The following is a 20,927-nucleotide window of genomic DNA, read 5'->3' as shown; positions in this document are numbered from 1 at the left end:
GGATGTCCTAAGCATGCTAATTGAAACTATATTCTATAGCTATCTAAGCATACTGAGACTGTATTCTATAGGTGTCCTAAGCATGCTGACTGAGACTGTCTCTACTGTGTGTCTTCTACTTTTGGAAATAAATCAAGTTTTTTTTGTTTTGTTTTTTTCTCTGATCCTTAAGAACGGTATGCTTGAGAAATGACCTCCTGCTGTATGTCTCATTACTTCAGTATAAATCTAAACCAGGTCAGGAGAAAACTGTCTGTAAACCAACACCATGCTTTAGAAAAGTTGTCTGTTGACCAAGAGGACTGGAGGAGTGGTTATAGTGTTTAAACAAGAACACATCTCCACAGGTATAAAGTCTCACATCTGATTATTATGGTTTGAACAATGTCATCTAACCAGTTTAATGTTTCAACAAATGTGAACCAGGATATATCTGCACAAAAAAGAGTTTTCACTTTCAGTCTATTCACTGACATACGCACAGGTAAGTTATAACTCTCCTCATCTTTGACAAAATTGAAACTCTTTTTAAATTACACTTGGAACAACATTATAAATCTGTGACTATGTGTGCTACTCTGTTTTCCAAAATATTTGACTTTCTTTGTACAACAACCCATACTTGTATTTGGTTAATAAGGGGTCAGTTAAACTGCACTAAATCAAGGAAATGCATGAAGAGAAAAATGTATGTTAAGACCGTGAATATAAGTGTTTAACATATAAAAAAGCAATAAAAAGAGGAGAAATGAAGGTCTACACACATTGTTTTAGAAAGTACTGTGACATGAAACTAGTGAGTCACACAGAGCCTGGCTTACATACATGACTAACCGGTTTTTGATTTGGACTTTTTTAGATCTGAGATTGTCCTTGATTGGAATTCAAAGACATTTTAATGTTTGGACTTTATTGTTGGGACTTATTTTCACCCTCATTTGAAAGACTAACACAGTTTGCCACAGAATAAACAATTAACAAAAAGAGAAGCAATGTCAACGAGAGATTTGATGTCCCCTCCTGGTGAGTTAAACAAAACAATCAATTATTATACCTTTTACACTGGTACAGTTCAAACAGCATTGCTAGTATTTACCACTGTAAAAAAAGACATTCTGTCGATTCATTACTTGTCCTGTAATGTCTCTGATTCATTGATTTAAATCCCATTTTCAGGGAAAATTCAGCTCTTAAATGTGTACTTCTTCAATGCTGATTGGATGTTTGTTCTGTACCGCTTCCAATTCAGTGATTTCAATCTCACATTATGCTATTCGCAGGGAACATTCAGCTCTCCTCAGAGTCAGAAATGAGGATGGTGCTTTTGGGATGTAAGAGAGCTGGGAAAAGATCATCAGGAAACACCATTCTGGGAAATGACGAGTTTGACCGTAGAAGAACAGTTCAGAGTGTGAAGAGAAGAGGAAAAACAGCAGGGAGACAGGTCACTATAGTTTACACACCAGGCTGGTGGGCAAACCTGCCTTTGTCTGTGAATTCACAACTGTTTGAACAAGAGCTAGTCCTAGGCATGTCCCGGTGTTCACCAGGACCCCACGCTCTGCTGTTGGTCATAAGGTTGGACAGCTATTTTGGAGATGATGAGAGATTGGCATTTGAGGAACATCTGAATATGTTTGGTGACAAAGTCTGGGATCACAGCTTAGTACTGTTCACCTTTGGTGACCGTCTTAAAGAGAGATCCATCGAAGAGCACATAGAGCGTGAAGGAGATGCTCTCCAGTGGCTTGTTGAGAAATGTGGGTACAGGTATCATGTTCTCAACAACAAGAACAGATCAGATAAAACTCAGGTCACTGAACTGCTGAAGAAGATAGAGCAGATGGTAGCAGCAAACAGTGGATGTCATTATGAGATAGAAGGAGAGAAAGTGAAGGAAGTAGAAGAGAAGAGGAGAGCAGATGAAAAAAATGCATGTGAGAGGAAAATGAAGACTGAAAAACACAGAGAGAACCTGAGGGCACAAATAGGTGAGTTCATTTACAGGATTTTCATTTGTTTTAATCATTATTTTGTTCTATTTAACTGAGATAATTGAGAAATTTCCCTTTATGTGAGTAGCACTGACAAGACACAACAAATGCTGTTTATTTACATATAGTACTTACAGTGCAAGATGGTCAGTGTATGAAATCTGACTACGTTTAACTGATGGAAAGTCTACAGGTTATAATTTAATTGAATGTGAAAGTTATACAGGTATCATTTTCTTCTTCCTCAAACAGGGGTGAGAAAGTCTAACTCAGAGTTGAGGATTGTGTTAGTGGGGTATAACTCATCTGGGAAAACTTCAGTTGGAAACACCATTCTGGGCAGAGAGGAGTTTCACTGGCAGAGAACCTCAAAGTGTGTACCAAAAAACGGACAAGCGGCTGGGAGACCAGTGGTTGTCGTTGACACACCAGGCCGTAGAAGACATTTTCGTGTAAAAGACACCCCTGAAATTTACAAACAGGAGGTTATTCACAGTGCATTCCTGTGTCCTCCTGGACCGCATGTTTTCCTCCATGTCATACGTGTTGACGTCTCATATAAAGAGATACACAGACAGGCTGCACAACAACACCTGGATCTGCTTGGGGAGGATGTATATAATCACATTATTATCGTTTTTACCTTTGGAGATTGGTTGGGAGACGTACCCATTGAACAGCACATAGAGAGTGAAGGAGATGCTCTCCAGTGGCTGGTTGAGAAATGTGGGAACAGGTATCATGTTCTGAACAACAGAAACAGAGCTGATAAAACTCAGGTCACTGAACTGCTGGAGAAGATAGAGGAGATGGTGGCACAAAACAATGGACGTCATTATGACGTATTCAGAGAGGCTTTACTGAAGAGAGAAGAGGAGAGGAAAGCAGCAGAAAGACGTGCAAAAGACAGGAGGGAGAAAGTACAGAAAAAGAGGAATGAACTAAAAAGGTCACTGGGTAAGCAGTTACCAGTTTTTAAAATTCGGAATCTCAACTGATCACATGTTCTCAGTTATGCTTTAAGTGTACAAAATTTCTGTAGATAAAGTGAGATGGTGAACTATTGTCACTGATTAAATTATACTAAAATTTAACTGGCTGAATGTTTGATTATATGACCACTTGAGAAGATATTTAAGTGGATTGATCAGTAATCTCTCTTTGACAGGAGACAGTGTGCTTTCAGAGATTAGATTAGTGCTTCTTGGACACAGCAGAACTGGAAAGAGCTCTTCAGGAAATACCATTTTGGGTAGAGGGGTGTTTGACCTGAGAAGAAGTACCCAGTGTCTGAGGAGACAAGGGGAAGTTTCAGGGAAACAGATCACTGTGGTTGACACACCATGCTGGAGGATGTGGAAGGAGGACCCAATGAAAGGACCTGATGAAGATGTGCAGGCAACAGTGAAAAGTGTGCTGATGTGTCCACCAGGACCCCATGCTTTTCTCCTGGTCCTGGGCTTGGAGGCCTCATTCAAAGAGAAAGAGAGAAAATCAATAGAGGACAACATGGGTGTTTTTGGTGAAAGCGTCTGGAGTCACACCATGGTGGTGTTCACAGGTGGAGATCGACTGGGAGACACAACCATCGAACAGCACATAGAGAGTGAAGGAGATGCTCTCCAGTGGCTTGTTGAGAAATGTGGGAACAGGTATCACGTTCTGAACAACAAGAACAGATCTGATAAAACTCAGGTCACTGAACTGCTGGAGAAAATAGAGGAGATGGTGGCACAAAACAATGGACGTCATTATGAGACAGACAGAGAATCTTTAATGGTGATGTCACAGAGTCGGCAGGAGGACATAAACTGTGAGTTAACACCAAGTGTAAAAGATTTATGCTAATCACCTTGTTCTGAGGTTTTGTTGAAAATGTACTCCTGATTGGTCAGTGAGGGGCGATTATTTGACTAGGCAACACAAACGATCAAACAGATGTCGAGACTTTTGTCTTAGCAGTGCATAAAATGGAGCTAAAAGCCAGGACTTTGAAATGGGAAAATATCTAGTGCTGGAATGTAAAAAAAAAAAATGTACAAAAAATGTCCTTTTTGAAAAATATAAAACATTATTTCAGTCAATAATTTTTGGGTAAAAAGGATCATGTCCCTTAGGGGGTTTATGACCCCTACACGTTATTTCCTGATCACATGGCACTGTCTGGGTTTGTTTCCTAACTTTGAAATGTTTACTGTACATTATACCTCTCCTGTTACCACACTTTTAATGAATAGTTTAGTTATGAAAACCGATCACTGTAATTCGTATTTTCAGTGCTGGATTTGGATTTAAATAAGATCTGAATACAAATATTACATAAGTGATGCTAATGTTCTTTTTTTCTCTCCACAGTCAGTGATGAGGGAAAGTCTTATTCACCCCTCAGTTCTGCATACGGGTCCCTGACATCCTTCAGAAGGGAGGACTCTTTATCCGAGTCTTTGACTTCACTGTCCTCAGAAATAAGCTCTGGCATCGAGTCTTTGCATCAGTGATAAATAACATTGCTGTAAATAAAACATTGGGAATTGTGCATATTCAAGTATGATCTGGAGATACACAGCACTACTACTTTTTAAAATCATTCTCATTTCACACATCAATAAACTACAACAATTATACGGTGTCACTCAAACTTAAATAACATGGAAACCTGTCCGTCACTACCATCTGTATATTTTAATTATCATACTGGTTAATACTGACTTTCATACTGTAAATTTTATTCAATAATCATATTTGCAGAAGATTCAAAGAAAGAGATAAAACGAAATGGAGCGAGTTCCCTGTATATTTTACATTAGTGTTTACTCAGTTAGGAACTGTCTGCTTCTGTACTCACAGTTACAGTGACACGAGTTTCTGACTTCATAATGTTTACATATGATTCATCTTTGATTCCTGCATTATGTCTGCATAAGGAATACTGTCTATAATCAGTAAACTGTAGAATAAAAATCTATTAAATGAAATTGATAATCATGGCATTTATGAGTGGCTTTTAATACAGGATATTCAAAGTCAGACTTGCTCTGGTTGGCATGCTTTTGTCATACATATAAAAAAAGAAGAAGAGAGAATCAGTTCCATCCAGCGTGGACAGTAATATACACTGTATTTGAAAACATGTTTTGAACCACAGTTAAAAGTGGACAAATGACTAAAAAGACAGGGAGTGATGATGTCCCCTCTCTTGTTTCCACTCTGTGCTTTGAGTGTTTGATAAAGATCATGACTTGATTTTCTCTTTCTTTTAACCAGTTTAACTTGTTTTGTGCATAGCCTGTTGTCTAAACCGTGTCCATGTATTGTTCATCTTAACATTCAGTTCTCATTGAAACAGAAAACGCCTCTAACAGAAAAGCTCTGTACTGTATCCTGTGTGATCTCTAAACATGTACATGTGAATGTACTTCAGCATATCACAGCATATCACTGTTACGAACTTCATTACTGATTTAGAGGGTTACGGGAAACGTTTTCACTTTTCTATAAATGACCATTTTGTGTTGACCACTGGCAGAAAGCCCATTCCCTGTTAAAACCTGACAGAGTGTGAGTTTGTAAGGACAGTAAATATTTTATCTAGTCACAGAGGCATTGTCAAACAGTTGTTTGTTAGTGACAAAAAGATGCGATCAAAGAGACAAATGCGGCGTTCCTTTACTGTCAACATGTCTGTTCAATGAATTTCCCATCGGCTCTACATGAAAACACCCTCAGAATCTGAGTTTCCCATTCAAATCTACAGCAACTAACTGATATTGAAAATGTCACAAAACACTTATTCAGAAACACTGAACACTGACTGGCTTCTCCAGCACGTTACATTTTTCCATCTCAAAAAATAAATGGACAATAGTTTTGACCCAATCCATATGACCTATGCACTGAGGAGTTCGCCAAATTCAGGGTGGATCATAAAAGAAACATCTGTAGATTAAGTTTTCCTTCATCCATTTTACATTAACAATCTCAGACAAAAACATTTGGTCCACCAAAATATAACATAAGGAGTCCTCTTGTTGCAATTATGATGATTTTAGGTGTGACTCTAATTACAAAGGGATGCAAACCAATATGAGGATGCATAGCCTGAAAAAAATCCACAGGGCACCCTTGAGCACAGGGCTTTGCAAAATACAGCTCTGTTCATTTGGTTTCCTGCTGGTCTCTAAGCAACTGGTCCAAACCTTATGACATCTCAATCATTTGAACTTGTCCTCCATGGTAACACCTCACTATAGTTAAAATATGGTCATTTTATGAGTTTAGGACAATGCATAACATCCGTAGCCCTAACAAAACCAAACTAAGTAGTATAATGAGCTACCATTACCTTACATAATGCTCCTTTTGAGTTTTTATTAATATCAAACTAAACAACTATGACTGTAGAGTTTACAAGGAACATCTATGATGCTGTTTACAATGAGGGGAATGCCAGCCTTGTCAATGTGACAATATTGTATGGAGTCATTACCAGGGCTTCATTAAATCCAGTGCTCAATTTAACCATGCTGCCCTCTGGTGTCACGTCTCTGTTACTACATTTCCATCCAAACAGGTGAATCAGAGGCCTTCACATATAGAGTGTGTCCTCTAGTGGCCTAGCACTGCCACTACAGGTTCCATATGCACCATGTCCTGACTAAAATGCAGTTCAGTCTGTTTTTTGAAGTAAAAACTCCTCATTGCAGCCATACACTGACGAGGATTTATTCTCAAAGATTGGAAAGAATTAAAGCACTCATAAATGTAATGAGCCTTTATCGATCCCTGGAGAGAAAACGGTCTCTGTGACACGTTCCAAAGGGAGCAGAGAGAAGCTTGTGCATGGTGCTCACAGACCAGTCCCAGATCTGGAGCACTGGTTGGAGTCAATGGTAGGACCAGCTGATGATGATGTTCCTGTTTTTGGCTATGGGAGGAAAACGGACCGACCCAAAGTAATCACAGAGAAGGTGCGCAAACACCATGTGGAAAGGAACCGTGGCCGGGAATCAGACCCAGGACCTGGTTCTGGTGGGACAGCAGTGCTAATCGCTACCCCTCCCCTTCCTGTCGTTAGAATAGCAGCCGCCTCATATATTCTACCTATTAAGTTGGGGTTTTTTTGTTTGTTTGGTTTTTTTTTTGGTAAAGATATTTGTATGTGTTATGTTTGTGATTTTATATCAACTTCATTAACTTTTTATTTGTTGTATTATTCACAGGCACACATGTAACTGAAGACATAAAACATTTTCCATCTAAAGATCAGAATTTCAGTTAGTCAAATTCAAACTGAATTTTTATAAGGAAATGAAAATCTCTTGTCATGAAAGCAATTTCAGCGAGAGTGCCAAACCAGTTGTACCATTCAAGCAGTATGAATTTAATATGAAAACAATGGAACTAGACCAGAAGTCTGACCAGGTTTTAAACTGTGACACTTTCAAATGGTCCGAATATCAACCTCTAAACTTCAGTGAGTTTGGCAATACACTGTTGGCACCCACGGGAAGGTTCATGACGTTCATGTCTCTAATGAGAGGTCAACACTCATGTCAAAGTAAAGGTTTCCCCTCATACCGCAAGTGTAAACCCATGGATTTAAAGATCCAGCCTCAGGTGTATGTCTGAGAGGTAAAACACGTTATCTAGAGACAGCAGGCCTAGCAGACATGTCACACCTCCTTCAGCTCCTTCATTCATCCAAAGAACGACATCATCAGGCAAGTGGGGTTGTCTTCTTTTCCTCTTTAGACTTTATTTGAACTGACACAACGTAGCTGGTAGACAGAGAAGTGTGAGAGAGAGACGTATGGAGGGCTACAGTTAAGCTTTGGAATGGAGTGGAGATGACACTAATTAAAAGGAGATTCTCTCAATGTGAGTAAGTTACGCTCCTGTACTTATATAGTACACCTACACTGACCCCTGCGACAGACAGACAGGAAAGGAGAGAGAGAGAGAGAGAGAGAGAGAGAAAGAGAGGGAGGCAGACAGAGGGAGTTATATGACACTTAATGATGGAGACAGACAGACAGACAGAAAGAGAGAGGCAGACAGAGGGAGTTATATGACACTTAATGATGGAGACAGACAGACAAACAGCTGGCTAAGGGTTAGTCATTGGCTTCATCATCATGTTTTCAATGTTACAGTCATTTGCTCCCAGATGATTTTACTATAATACAAGCATTATTTTTTTTTTTTTGGCTTTTTTTTTTTGTTTTTTTTTACAACTTCAAAATAGATTAATAGCTATTACTATCTAATTACCCAACACTGAGTAAATATACGTTTTGAAATATTTCTTTTCTTTTTTCCCCGTCACTGTTGTGGTTTGTTTTAGTGTAGTTAGCTTCTTTTTTTTTTCTCTTACAAATCTGGTACCGACAAGATTACATAGTAAATGTGCATAAGGCGAAAGAGCAGCAAAGGGGGGGGGGGGGGGGGGGTCCTTAGAGGGGAACAGGGGGAAACGAAGAGAATGGGGTAGGGAGGCGGGGGGAGGGGAGGGGAGGGGGGGGGGGTTGTACCAGCCAATGGAATTTGGGGAAGGGGAGACCAAAAACACCAGCCAACTGTTCCTGTTGCGCTGTATATGTCCCTTTCTCTTTTTTTTTTTTTTCTTTCTTCTTTTTCTCAGTTTCAGTTCATTAAGTCCATGTGGTTTTCGCTTTCGAGAAGTGGAGTGAATATGGCATTTGACATCCATGCAAACGGAAGCTTTGTTTTGACATATTCAATCGAGCTTGAAATGCAAATATATATATAGCGAGCGCATTGTAAAGAAGGGGAGGGGCATTGTCAAGCCCCACCCACATTTGGAGAAGCGACAGAGCAGATCCCCAGTACCAGCCTCGAGGGAATGGTTTTCCACACACTCTTTCTACAGTCTTTCTTTTACTGTTCTTTTTTCTTTTTTTTTTCTTGGCTAAACTATGAGGAGGAGTCTCAGGAAAGGGTAAAAAGAACAATAAACTGAAGAACACTTTTTGTTGCAGTTCCAGGCAAGCAAGTGAAATTGCTCGTTCCTTACTGAGGAAAACCAGCCCAGCTTTTGTGTCTTAGGATGTAACAGAAGACACTAAACGGATAGAGAGAGAGAGGGGGGGGGGGGGGGGGGGCAGAGAGGACGGGGGGGAAGAAGGAGGAAAGGGGGGGGAGAGGGAGGAAGGGGGGGGGGGGGAGAGGGAGGAGGGGGGGGGGGGGGGACAGAGAGAGAGAGAGAAACTAATGATCAATTCCTCTGTGTTTAAAAACAGACGCTTCTGATCTGACTGTGAGACCATTCTGCTTTAGAAAAAGGAGGCAGTTACATCCCAATCCAAAAAACAAACAAACAAACAAAAAAAAAAATAAGACGACGACGTCCAGTTCTTCCCAAATGAAAGAGGTTGTAAAAGTCCTCAAAGATGCCTAGAAAGGATTCTCTCCAGTGCATCCTGCCCAATGGATACAGTACAGTACGCTGTCGACCAGTCTGTCCCCTGTATTTCTCTGTAGTCAGTTTAGTTTTTCTGTCGGTGCTTTGACCGTGTTGACAGTGTTCTCCGTGCTCAGAGGCTAAGGCAAAAAAAAAAACCCAAAGTGTGGCCGCGCATGCAAGTGGAGTCCGATAAAGTCCAAAGTTTGTCCTCTGTGCAGAGCACTGGAGCTGGCCCGCGCCGCGGCGAGAGCGGCACCGTAGCGATAATCCAAAACCGCGTCGCGGTTCGCCCCCCTCTCCCACTGTCCGTGGTGCCCGAAGTAGTGTCGTTTCTGGTTTTGTGTTTCATGCACATCTTCCAACAAAAAAAAAAAAAATAAAAACCCAAAAGCAAACAAACAAACAAAAAAAACTCCAAAGAGGCAGCTCATGCGAACGGTTAGCCTTGCGTTAGTGCAGGACAGCGTAGCGTAGCGTGACTTGGCGTTAACTCTTACGGAGGCCCTCCCCCCGGCGCGAGGAAGACTTACGAGAGCGGACGCAGACGGAGCGGACACGCCCCTCTCGGGATGCGGCAAATCCAAGCTGGCGTCTCCCGCGCCATTAAACCTTTAGTGTTTGCCTCGGTCGACTCCCGAGTCCCGTGCGAGCCGCGACGGGGAAACGGTTCTCTGCATGGAAGCCTGGGGTTACCGTAGCGACGGGGAGGAAAGACAGGCCGTTCTACTTCGGTTGGCACTTTTTTTTTGGAGAGAATCGTGTAAAAGAAACACCTCTTTTTTTTCTAGCTTTTTTTTTCTTTCTTTGTTTTTTTTTTTTTTCAACTCCCACAGCAGAAATATTGTCCTCAGTCCGACTTTCCCGCCCCCCTGAGAGAACGTTAAGGTATGGGATGTTCCCTGCGTCATAGAGGCTGTGTTTCCAAAGAAAGAAAGGAAAAAAACAAAACAAAACAAACAAAACTCTATCGCGATTAAGTCACTGTAGTTTTTACAATTACATACCGAGTTTCTCTCAGTACTGCTGTATGTAGGGTAAGGTGTAGATATTCACAGTGCATTTTCTTAAAGGGTGGTTGGGGGGGGGGGGGGCAAACAGAAAAGAAACTGTGTTGGTCATGTGATCCTTCCCCTCCTGTTAAAAACAATCCCTGTGTTTGCCTGGCAGTGTCAGGCACTACCATTGGGCAGGATCAGTGATGCTCCCTGCCACAAGATGGCCAGAAATGGGTATGACCAAAGCCGCCAAACTTCAACCATTACACTGTCATTCACAAGACTGCTGAATGTGAAAAACAAAACAAAACAAAAAAGTGTTTTGTTTTTAAAGGACTATGGGCCTATTTCTCTCCCGTTGTCAGTAGCATCCCATTGCTTTGTGATAGAGGGTGATGTTTGAGTTCGTATATGTGTGTTCACACACATGAGAGATGGGCTTTGCTTTAGTGAAATGGAATGTAGTCCAATAAAGGAGGGGGGGGGACTTTAAGGTGCAGACTCAGTGTGTGTGTGTGTGTGTGTGTGTGTGTGTGCGCGTGTGTGCAAGAGATTGTCCATCTGTGTGTGAGTTTGTGTGTCTGTGTGAGTTAGTGTTTGTCAGTAGGCGTGTGTGTGTGTGCTCATGCATGCATGTCTGTGTGAGTCAGTGTTTGTCAACGTGTGTGTGTGTGTGTGTGTGTGTGTGTAACCCTTGCCTCCCACGCGGCACAGGTGACAGCGAGTCAGAGATTCATCTCCCAACAGGTGGAAGGGGAGGTGCTCCCCTCATCACTGGAGGACAAGACAAAAACAGAACCGTCAGTCAGAGTAAATACAAGAATACAACACCACAAAACAAACCAACAAACAAACAAATAAACAAGAGAGGAACAACAGATTAAAAACAAACTGATCTCCGTCAACACAACGAGCACACTGAAGGTCCTTCCGCGAAGGCCGTCCGCGCCGTTTCCGCATTAATTAATTAAGAGTTAATTAAGCTTCGTTAAGCGGCCTCGCTGAAAGACGAGCCCTCTTTTAATAGCCAGTTTGGTGCAGGGCCTGCTCTTAATCCCTCTGCCTGCTTCTCAGAAACACATTCAGACTCCAGGACTCGAGAGCATTTTAAACGCAAACCCCCAAAAAGAATCGGACGGAGCCGCGAGCGTCGTCTGATTCGCTTTGCTACCTCGTCGCTCGGTAACAGTTTGTGTAAGGGCGCTGCCCTCTTTTCCTAATAACACCCCTGCGTCTCTGTAAACAACCAATCAAATGCCAGGAGTTTCAGACGACCAGTGACGGGGAGTGTGCCCGGTCTGGTCGACTCTCCTAGAACGCGGTCAGCCGTGCTCTTGGTGAATGACAGCAGAACCCAAACTGAACCCAACCCGTGGGTCTCGCCGGGCTTCGAACCTGTAATCTTAAAATACGGTTCTGATCCTAATGTCACGCTTGGCCCAGCCTAGCGTAATAGGCCGCGTTTGTTTTACGGTATGCGTTGTTTTGTATCCCTCAAATCTGCAACTCGTCTCCAAAATCAAAAACATATTACTGACAAAGGCAACCGCTAACTATAAACAGTCGCTGGTATTCCACATCTGTCGTCTTTTTCTTTCTTTTTTTTTTTTTTTTTAACTTTTTTTTAGAACAATTCAACAGCCTTAACCTAATGCCAATTCATAGACTTTACCACCATCAAAGCAAGCCTATAGAGAACCCAGAAACACTCATTTGAATGACATAAATTACAGGATTAAGTAAAACTTGTTGATTGGACTCACCTCTGTTGGCTTTGCTGGGATAGACTTTAGTGAAATGCCTGTACTCCTCTGGAGGGGGAAAGTCATCCAGAGGATGGAAAGAATACTTGGATTCAAAATCATCTGTAAGAAGACAAGACAAAACAAAACAAACAAAAAAAGGGGTGATGAAAACAAAAAAGGCAAAGCCACTGAGACTAAACTAAAGACCAAAGACCGAGTCTAAAAACCACAGTAAGAACACCCCAGAGGGTCCAACAGTTTATAATCACGACCGAGTCTAAAAACCACAGTAAGAACACCCCAGAGGGTCCAACGGGTTTATAATCGCCCGCCATTTTCCTCTGAATATCTCTTACAGAACCCAAGTCCGCTAACGGCTTGCCGACAATAGGATCTCTGTTCCTTTGTCTGTAGAGGGTTTTTTTTTCTCCTTATACGACTGGTACGCAGTAAAAATAAAACAGTGAATGTCTGATTTGTTTCACATGCATCACTGATCCTCAAACAAATGGCCTAATCGCTGTAAACAAGAGCGGGGCTCTTCGAGGTGAGAGGAACTTAAGGGTTTGTTTTTTTTTTTGGTTGTTGTTGTTGTTGTTAAAACCAACCACCGTGTTATTGAAAAGAAAACACCTTTGTTTTTCCCTGTAAAACCAAAAACAACAAAAACAAAATCCCAAATCCTTCCTCAGTTAGAAAGTGAAGGCGAATAAGTAATAAAACCTAACAGCATTAACGGTTCCACAAAAGAGGCTTGGCATCGTTTCGACAGATTCGTTTGTAGGCCTTTGTGCTGACATTTTCTCCGAGTTTTACCGTCAGACCCTTTCAAAAATCCAACGCCGGGGGGTTGGCCCTTTTCACGACGCTGTTTTGCTGGAGGTTGCTTGGATGAATAACTGAGGAGTAGAGAAATGAGATGGAAGGTTTGAATGAAAGTGAGCAGTGACTCACCTATGAAGGAACGGGGGATGGAGGTGTGTCCGTTTCGGATAGGCGGGGGTGGGGGTGGGGGTCCGGCTGGGGTGCGGGAGGGGGGAGGAGGGGGCTTGCCTCGGCTGGGGGCGTCGGCGGGGCTACCGTGAGTCCGGTAGGGAGGCGGCGGGGGAGGAGCTTCGCGCCCGTTCCGCGTCGTCTGCCCGGGCACCGGCGGGGCTGCGTTTGGCACAAACGGTAATTATTAACAAACAGGATGTCAACACAGTGTCCTCGTAGAAACGCTCTGCTTTGGCACAGGGCACCGTTTATAAACCCACACACATAAACCAAGAGGGGTAAGTTAATGTAGTTCTGGTCTTACATGCTTTTCCCAAGACTTTCTGTTGTTTTCAGCTAATTTTGCCAAGTCTAGTCTGCTAGCCTTCACAAACGCACACAGATTACACTGTTCAGCTGAAGTGAACCTAGCCTGACCAAGTCCCAGACACAAATCACTGAACATTTTTAGTAACGACATGCAATCGAGTTTTCAGTCACATTATGAATGCTGGGAGCATTTTTTTAAAATGAAAGCCTTGCTGAAATGTAGGTCTGCATTTTATGACTAGCCTGCTGAGAGACACAGAACATTATAATTTAAGAATTACCGATATAGATTGCCAAAACTATTGCGAAACAAGTCAGGATCCTGTGAAAAACCCTGTGCTGTGTCAGTGATCATGTTTAAAAAAACATTAAAGGCACCGTTCAGTCAAGCCCACGGTGTACTGCAGGACAATCCTTTCACCTGAGCGATAAACATTATTCATTCTCTCTTCAGAAGCATCTGAACTGACGCGGTTTTCTTTAGCAAGGGGACAGTAACAGTAGTAAAGGGACAGACTTTAAGTAAATGACATCGAAGTGACTGAAAAGAGTTCTGATGCTAAGGTGCCATAAACGCGGCATTACTGCTGCGCCCTAACGGTCTAAAAACGATGAATCACGTCTTCTGTACCTGTCCGGACACGGTGACTTACGACACACACATTCCTCCACAAAACTCTCACGAAAACAAAAGCCCTGGAGAGTTTGAGCCACGCCAAAACTGTGCGTGTGTGTGTGTGTGTGTGTGTGTGTGCCACAACACACACACACACACCCTTCACACTCCTCTACAAACATCAAGCTGATTATTCAGCTTCAACAGCTCTGAGGTCCTCGCTTACAAATCGGACGGAAATTTGAGTCCGTTACCGTCAACCGAGCGCGCAGGTTTAAAACGAATAAGCGTTTCACTATCGAATTTCAAGTCACAGGTGGGGCTTTAGGGGAGAACGGAGAGGGGAAATGTTTCCTGTTGTCGTTGCTGGATAATGGAGGGAAAAGCGCTGATTGAAGCACAACCAAACAAACAGTTGACAACATTCTGACTACACTCTGTGTTTGCCTAGTTCAGGTTTCTGGACAAAAAGGGCCAGACGCATCGTATTTTTTTCCCATTCGGTTCGCGATCTCTTGAAATTGCTGAAACCCGACACTAAGCTAAGCTGTATCTGCTAACGTCAAGAAGAGGGAGAGGGTTCGCTGATGGCGGCGTCTCACCTGCTCCGCGGCCGGGTGGGTCCCGTGCCGGGGGCGGAGGCCTGGCGGCCTGCGGGGTGGGCGAGGGGGGTGGCGGTGGGGCGTGGGCGCGAGTCGGGGTGTGCCCGCCCGGAGACGTCTTCTTGCTGAGGGAGTTGTGCCTCTGGGGCAGTTCTGGCGCGGCTTCGTTCACCGGACTGGACGGGCCGTTGGAGACCCCCAGCTGCTGTCGGTAGGGAGGCGGAGGCGGAGCCAGAGAGGAGGAGGAAGAAGACGACAAAGAGGAACGGTTGCTGACGGGGGAGGGGGGAGGCTTGACCGGCGGTGGGGGCGCGTTCTCGCGCGTCGGTGCGGGGGAGGGGCCTCTCTGACCCGGAGTCGGTGGGAGGGGCTTCTCCCGGTTGTACGAGGGGGTGGCCGTGGCGGCGGCTTTCTGGGGCGGAGCGGGCGGGGCGTTTCCACGGCGAGACACAGGCGGGGGAGGAGGGGGTGCAGAAGAGCTGTGTTTCATGCCGCTAGAGGGGCTGCTGCCTCCGCTAGAGGGGCGCGACAAGTCGGGGAGCGACGGGCGCTGGGAACGACCGGGCTCAGGGGGAGAGGGTTGCTGGGCCGGACTGTCGGAGTCGTCTTGGCGACCAGGAGGGCGTGGGGCGGCAGGTCGGGAACCAGGGGGCTGCAGCGCTGACCGACCCACTGAGCCATCTGAGGAAAACACACACACACACACACACACAGAGAGACAGACAATGTTTACTTCAGCGGCCAGAAACCCTGAAGCAAGTCTGCTCCTCCAGAGGAATAAAGTACTTTTGTACTTAGTGAAAAACTTTGAAACTAAAACTCAATCTGTTCCACATTCAGTCAATTCTCAAAGGTCCAAAAGCCTCTGATACATCTCAAGGTACGTTTTACAATAACCGGCGAGAAGAGAAATTTCATTCAGACTGTCTTCACCACTGTCTTTTACACAGTACTCATGGTTAAACAAGATGTGCACGATTAATACATACATTCTACTTCAAAATCTCTCACGAGTCTCATAAACAAAATGTATATCGTGTTAATTTAACCAAAATATTTAACCAATGTAAACACACAACAAAGTATGAAAATGTGTCACTGAAACATGGTCTAAGAGGCTCTAGAAGTTCATATTTAATGCAATATCCTTATTTAACACATAACAGCCAGGCCAAATTCTTTCATGTTTTCGGAAATGTAGTTTGCAAAATACTGTATTTCATTCATAACTTTTCCTCATTGACCATGGAAATCTGGTGATTCTATCATGGTGTATAAGGCTATGTAACTAACAGTGTATAGCTACGCATTACTCACTAACTTAAGCAAAAGTTCTCGTACCTCCCACAGGTCGCAGCTTAGGAACGCCACCTTGGAACAGCCCTCCCATTGGCTGCATGGCTCCAGTTGCACCTCCTCCACTGCTGGCTCCGCCCCCACTGTTGCCTTTAGGCTCTGTTAAGCCCAAAACAGATCCCAGAACCTCTCAATAACAACTCTGAGTGACACTTACAAACACCAATCAAAAACCAATCAACAAAACTATGGTTTTGGCTTATCAAGCCACAGATCCTGACCACTTTACCACTTTCTGGCCTGTGGTGAAAAAAAACCCTCCCCCAAAAAAACCCCCCTGATCTCTACAGGCATCTTAGTGGTAGAGATACCTATAGACCAGAGGGATAAGAGGTCACTGTGGACACGTACTTTCGATCATAGGTGCGCTCCTGTCGTTAACGGCAGTGACTTTCTTCAGCTTGGCCCCTTTGCAGATGTCAGAGAGCAACGCGCCTCTTCCTCTAGCTTCATCTCGACTCAACTTGGGAGGGGTTGTATTTGCCTGGGGTGGGGGACAAACATCACATGTATATTTGCAGTTGTGTTCCCTCCTTAGACAGAAGAATATCAAATGTCAACCATTAAGATTTAACCCATTTTCCTGTTGCTTCCTTTCCTTCTCTCTTTTTTTTATTTAAAAAAGAGGCTTTTACTTTGATACACACAGTGAAAAGACATTGATATTTCTAACCCCTGACACACACAAAAAAGGCATGGGACGACCCGTAAGGGGCCACGCGCTTATGACGTATAAATGAAAACCTCAGTATTACTTTACAGTAAGTTTCAGTCACATTTAGTAGAATACAGCAAATGACAATGACATTAACATATGATGCAAGACTAACCTGGCTAAAGGTAGGAGGTGGAGGAGGCCCACCAGGAGGAGGAGGGGGTGGAGGAGGAATCGGCATCCTCACTCACTCTCCAGTCTGCGAGTGTGTGCGCGCGCGCTTATATGCGGGTGTCTAGAATTCACTTTCAAATTTAAAGGGAAAATCGCCTGTGAAAAGACCAAAGACCGTTGAGACGAGAGCAGAATGCTTAACTATGCAGCTGTACAGTTGATCTTATTATACTATCACCACAATCTAGCAATTGCTCACGTAAAGGCGCAAAGCATCTACTCAGTTTATATGCCGGTCGTGTGGAGACATCGCTATAAGTATCTGCCAACGTCACTGGCGTGATGGGGTTTTGTAAAGCGTTTCTCGTTGCGCTGCGTTCCATACCATGATCACTTACAAGTTTGTTTGAGGACCTATTAATCACCACTGGAGTATTTCACTTAGTGATGTGTTAATTTTGCGAAATTAGAAGCAGAAGCCGGCATCCGCAATATTGTCCGCTACTGTCGTAAGGTTAGCTCAAATAATTTCCTCCGTTTTCGACACGAAAGACACTTGGCCCGTTCAGAAGCAAATGCATCTGAATAAATACTTGGGAAGAATAACACTTAATCATTCCACGTATTAGCTTGGTTAATGTCAGATGATCAAATCAATGTGTACAGTCACAAACGCGTACACATCTAACTGTTAGCGGAGAACTAACATAGGTAGCAAACAGCAATGAAAGTGTGGCTTGGTTATTAGTTTTAAGTTATTACTCACCTTAGCTCGAAAGAAGCAGAAAACCAGTGTCCGCCCTTCCGAGGGACATTGAACTGCGAGGCTTTACTTAAAAGAGAGTCTTTTAGTTATCACTGAGAGACGTGATGATCAACTCCAAAAGCTAGTGTTATTAGCAAGAGGAATGGCAACTTCGCTAGCATTGGCTTTAGCTTCGTGATGGCTAAAGCGTAGGCTACGCTAAAATTTTACAAGTATGCCCTCCATGGAATTAAATCGATGTCAGGATAGAAAATAATTTCCTATTTATTCATTTTGCCCCAACATGGCTAAATGTCATGGTTGTTTAGCGGCACCGCGACTTCTTATTAAAACGGCCTTCAAATCACGTACAGAAAAGAAACGTAAATCAAAACAGCTACTTTAGCAGCTTTTAAGTGACAAACGGAGAGTTTCCAGCGAGCTACCATACACTTAACGGGTTTACCAGAGGAAGTATATAACCGATGAAAACAGCTGTCGATCACAGATAAGTTAACAGTTCACGCTAGCCGTCCAGTTTTGCTTCATTGCCAGGATAAGTTGAAAAACCAGTTGTTGCCTAGAGAGCTTGTCAGTGTTAGCGTTCAGATAAGACCGAGGCAGCTAAGGCATTCATGGTTTGCTTCATCAGCGACAGACTGGCTTGTAAATTATCAATAGGTCTGACAGTGTATTATTAATGAAACAGTACTGCCAATTGTATACTGAAATGGCCCCAACCGTTGCAACCAAAATTCCCTACATGTATGGTCCTCTCATCGTAAATCTCAGATTTGCTTCGGCGTTCAACCCGGAAGTGATTTCATCACAGATCAAAATGGACGAAAAATGTAATAAAATCGCTCATGCATGAAATATTTCCCTCATCTCAAAGTGCTACACGCGCTTCCCGTTACAATGTAAATGCCAGTAAGTAATTCTGAACCATTTTCTATGCATTTTATATTTATCTACACAATTTGCAGCAACAGAGGAAATGCATCCACCATAACAAGCGGTTAAACAATAAAAGTCTTTATTAAGAATTATGGCCAAAATTAAATTCACAACCATTTCTAGGTTCATAGCTTCAAACACGGATACCACGTAATGGCGTATTCAGTTACTGTATGAGATTTCCATATTGGTCCTAATCGGACCATTGTTTGTTTGTGCGTGTGTGTGTGTGTGTGCGTGTGTGTGTGTGTGTGTGTGTGCGTGTAGGATGTACATGGAGCTTTTTGGGTCTTGCTTTGCAATTTCTCTTCCCAATAGGTCTTTTAGAAACAGCACCCCTCCTTCTACTGACACACAACACACTCTATACACACTCAAAAGCAGAGAAACACGCATAAAATCAAAATTTGCCAATTTGAGAAAGATTGACTGTCATGTGGCACCACAGTCCATCAATTAGTTTTATTAGAAGTGCTTTGAGGCTTAACATTAAGAGTTTTCAATTAATTCAAAAAATTTCAAGCACTAGTAGTAATTATTTGTTCGTCTCAAGCATAGTGCAGAACAATTAACTTTCTTTTTTTTTTTCATCTGTGTGTTGTCTAGAGCTAAGTCCTGTTTGGAACGGATAGAACTAATCTGTTAAATGGTTGGAACTAATTTGTTAGGGTCATCTCTGTGTCTGATCTCTTGTATATCGAAACATATGAAATAAAATTCAGCAATGAAAATCTCTGCATAGCTAATTCACTGTTCTCATTATTTGAGAGCTGAGAGTTTAAATAAAGAATATATGAATGGTACATCAAGGGAAATTCTATTGTGAAAACCTCTACTGTGACAATTTCACAGCTTCAATAAATATTGAAACACATAAAAAAAAAAAAATCAACAGTGAAAATCTCTGTGCAGCTAATTTAGTATTCTGATTTTGTGAGATCTTAGAGTTTAAATAAAGAGGATAAAAAGGGTGCACTGAGGGAAGCCTCTGAATGAACTCTAATAACAATAATAATAACAAAGATGATAATAATAAAAAACAACGACAACAACAACAATAATAATAAAGATATTCCTGTCTATGACTATGCACTCTTATGGTCTAAACAGATAATGCATGTAGAATGAATTTGAAAAGAGACAGCTAATAGATATCAATATAGTCATACTCAGAGGCACTTGTAGTAGTAGTAGTAGTAGTAGTAGTAGTAATAGTAGTAGTAGTACTTTCTTTTTCCACTTTTTTGAGGCAGATGAAATTCAGCTTTTCTTCACAGTCTCTTGGTTCCCAAAGTTGGTTGTTCCAATCCAAGGATCCGCAGCGGAGTTTTCCAGGGCACTGAGGTTCTTGCCCCTCAGACCAGGCCTGATACTCCATCGCATCTCCGTTCACCCAAAGCCAGTATTTGGCCAAAAAGCGGAGACCCATCCACACGTTCCCCGTCGTGGCCGCGCGGCTCTGCAACGCTGCCAGGGCCATTTCCTTCTCAGAGACCACGCTGGCCAGGTCTGAGTACCGAGACCTGCAGAACCTAAGAGCCTCTACCCAGGTCATGTTCTCATTCACGTGGATCATCTCGTGCACCCTCTCGAAGCAGAAAAAACTGTGTTTCTCTGTACATATTCTACTGAACCATTGCAAATTTAAACGGTTCATGACGCCACAGCTGGGTACAGTTTGAGGGTTTGGTTCACCAACAGACCACATTTTATGTGAAAGTTTCCTTCCTCCAGACCACATCCAGCCATCCCGTACAGCTTCTATGTGAAGTCCAATCCAGCTGTACAGATCATCGTAAAAGTACTGCAGAGGTGTGATGAGCTGCTGCGACTCCTCTGGGGTGTTGATGCTGGACAGGTCAGTGTAGTAATATCTGCAGAACTTTAGAGCGTCATACCAAGACATGTTAGTCTTCACATAGATATGTCTGGTAGTGAGACTGAAGGTCAGTCCACATAAACCCATCATGAGAAGACCTGAAACGATTTTTTTCATTCCCATCTCCGTTCAGCCGTCATTGAGGAATTACTTCCTACTACAGTTAGTCTTTCGAGAGTTCGGTAACTCAAAGGTCGCTTTAAGGCTTGACTGTGGTGAAACTGAGGCTGAATAGAACTAAATTTATCGCAAAACAAATAGCCAATAGCTAACCATTTTATCACGCTGTGCTCTGAGTTATCCAATCAGAGAGTATCCTTTGGGGTTTTTTATTTTTGCATGTCATCCCATTTGCAGTGTACCCGATACAATTGAAACAAATTACTGCCGTGCCTATCAAACAAATTACAAAGTGTATTCAAAATTTTCTAGCCTTATTTGCTGGAATTATTCAAATAATAATCAAGGTACTCAAATTGTC

At 42.8% G+C, this 20,927-nt stretch overlaps 2 protein-coding genes across 2 annotated transcripts; one reads left to right on the top strand and one right to left on the bottom strand.

Moving 5' to 3' along the window:
- Positions 1-1,267: 1,267 nt before the first annotated feature.
- On the top strand, positions 1,268-10,115 carry LOC115829196 (GTPase IMAP family member 8-like). Its single transcript, XM_030793258.1, has 5 exons — positions 1,268-1,995; positions 2,254-2,958; positions 3,170-3,807; positions 6,813-7,022; positions 9,919-10,115. Exons 1-5 carry the CDS (start codon positions 1,268-1,270, stop codon positions 10,113-10,115), a joined length of 2,478 nt encoding a protein of 825 aa, XP_030649118.1.
- Positions 10,116-11,096: 981 nt separating this feature from the next.
- On the bottom strand, positions 11,097-16,932 carry wipf2b (WAS/WASL interacting protein family, member 2b). Its single transcript, XM_030793815.1, has 7 exons — positions 16,867-16,932; positions 16,388-16,520; positions 16,022-16,135; positions 14,681-15,361; positions 13,112-13,312; positions 12,176-12,277; positions 11,097-11,186 (listed from the first exon to the last, which is right to left on the bottom strand). The coding sequence occupies exons 1-7, from the start codon at positions 16,930-16,932 to the stop codon at positions 11,146-11,148; spliced, it is 1,338 nt and encodes a 445-aa protein (XP_030649675.1). The 3' UTR covers positions 11,097-11,145.
- Positions 16,933-20,927: the final 3,995 nt, after the last annotated feature.

The sequence above is a fragment of the Chanos chanos genome, chromosome 16 (assembly GCF_902362185.1).
Source record: "Chanos chanos chromosome 16, fChaCha1.1, whole genome shotgun sequence".
In the NCBI taxonomy this organism is placed as follows: domain Eukaryota; kingdom Metazoa; phylum Chordata; class Actinopteri; order Gonorynchiformes; family Chanidae; genus Chanos; species Chanos chanos.
Note: the sequence above shows the minus strand (reverse complement) of the source record. Positions and strands in the feature narration are given on the sequence as shown.

Excerpts from the sequence above, each read along its gene's own strand:
- LOC115829196 (XM_030793258.1), top strand. The coding sequence starts at position 1,268 with ATGCTATTCGCAGGGAACATTCAGCTCTCCTCAGAGTCAGAAATGAGG. Across the intron at positions 2,959-3,169 it reads AAAAGGTCACTGGGTAAGCA|TGTGCTTTCAGAGATTAGAT; the intron begins GTTACCAGTTTT and ends GACAGGAGACAG. Across the intron at positions 7,023-9,918 it reads AGACCCAGGACCTGGTTCTG|GCCCTCCCCCCGGCGCGAGG; the intron begins GTGGGACAGCAG and ends ACTCTTACGGAG.
- wipf2b (XM_030793815.1), bottom strand. The coding sequence starts at position 16,932 with ATGCCGATTCCTCCTCCACCCCCTCCTCCTCCTGGTGGGCCTCCTCCA. Across the intron at positions 16,521-16,866 it reads CACCTCCTACCTTTAGCCAG|GCAAATACAACCCCTCCCAA; the intron begins GTTAGTCTTGCA and ends CCCCCACCCCAG. Across the intron at positions 13,313-14,680 it reads CCCACCCGGCCGCGGAGCAG|CCCCGCCGGTGCCCGGGCAG; the intron begins GTGAGACGCCGC and ends TGCCAAACGCAG.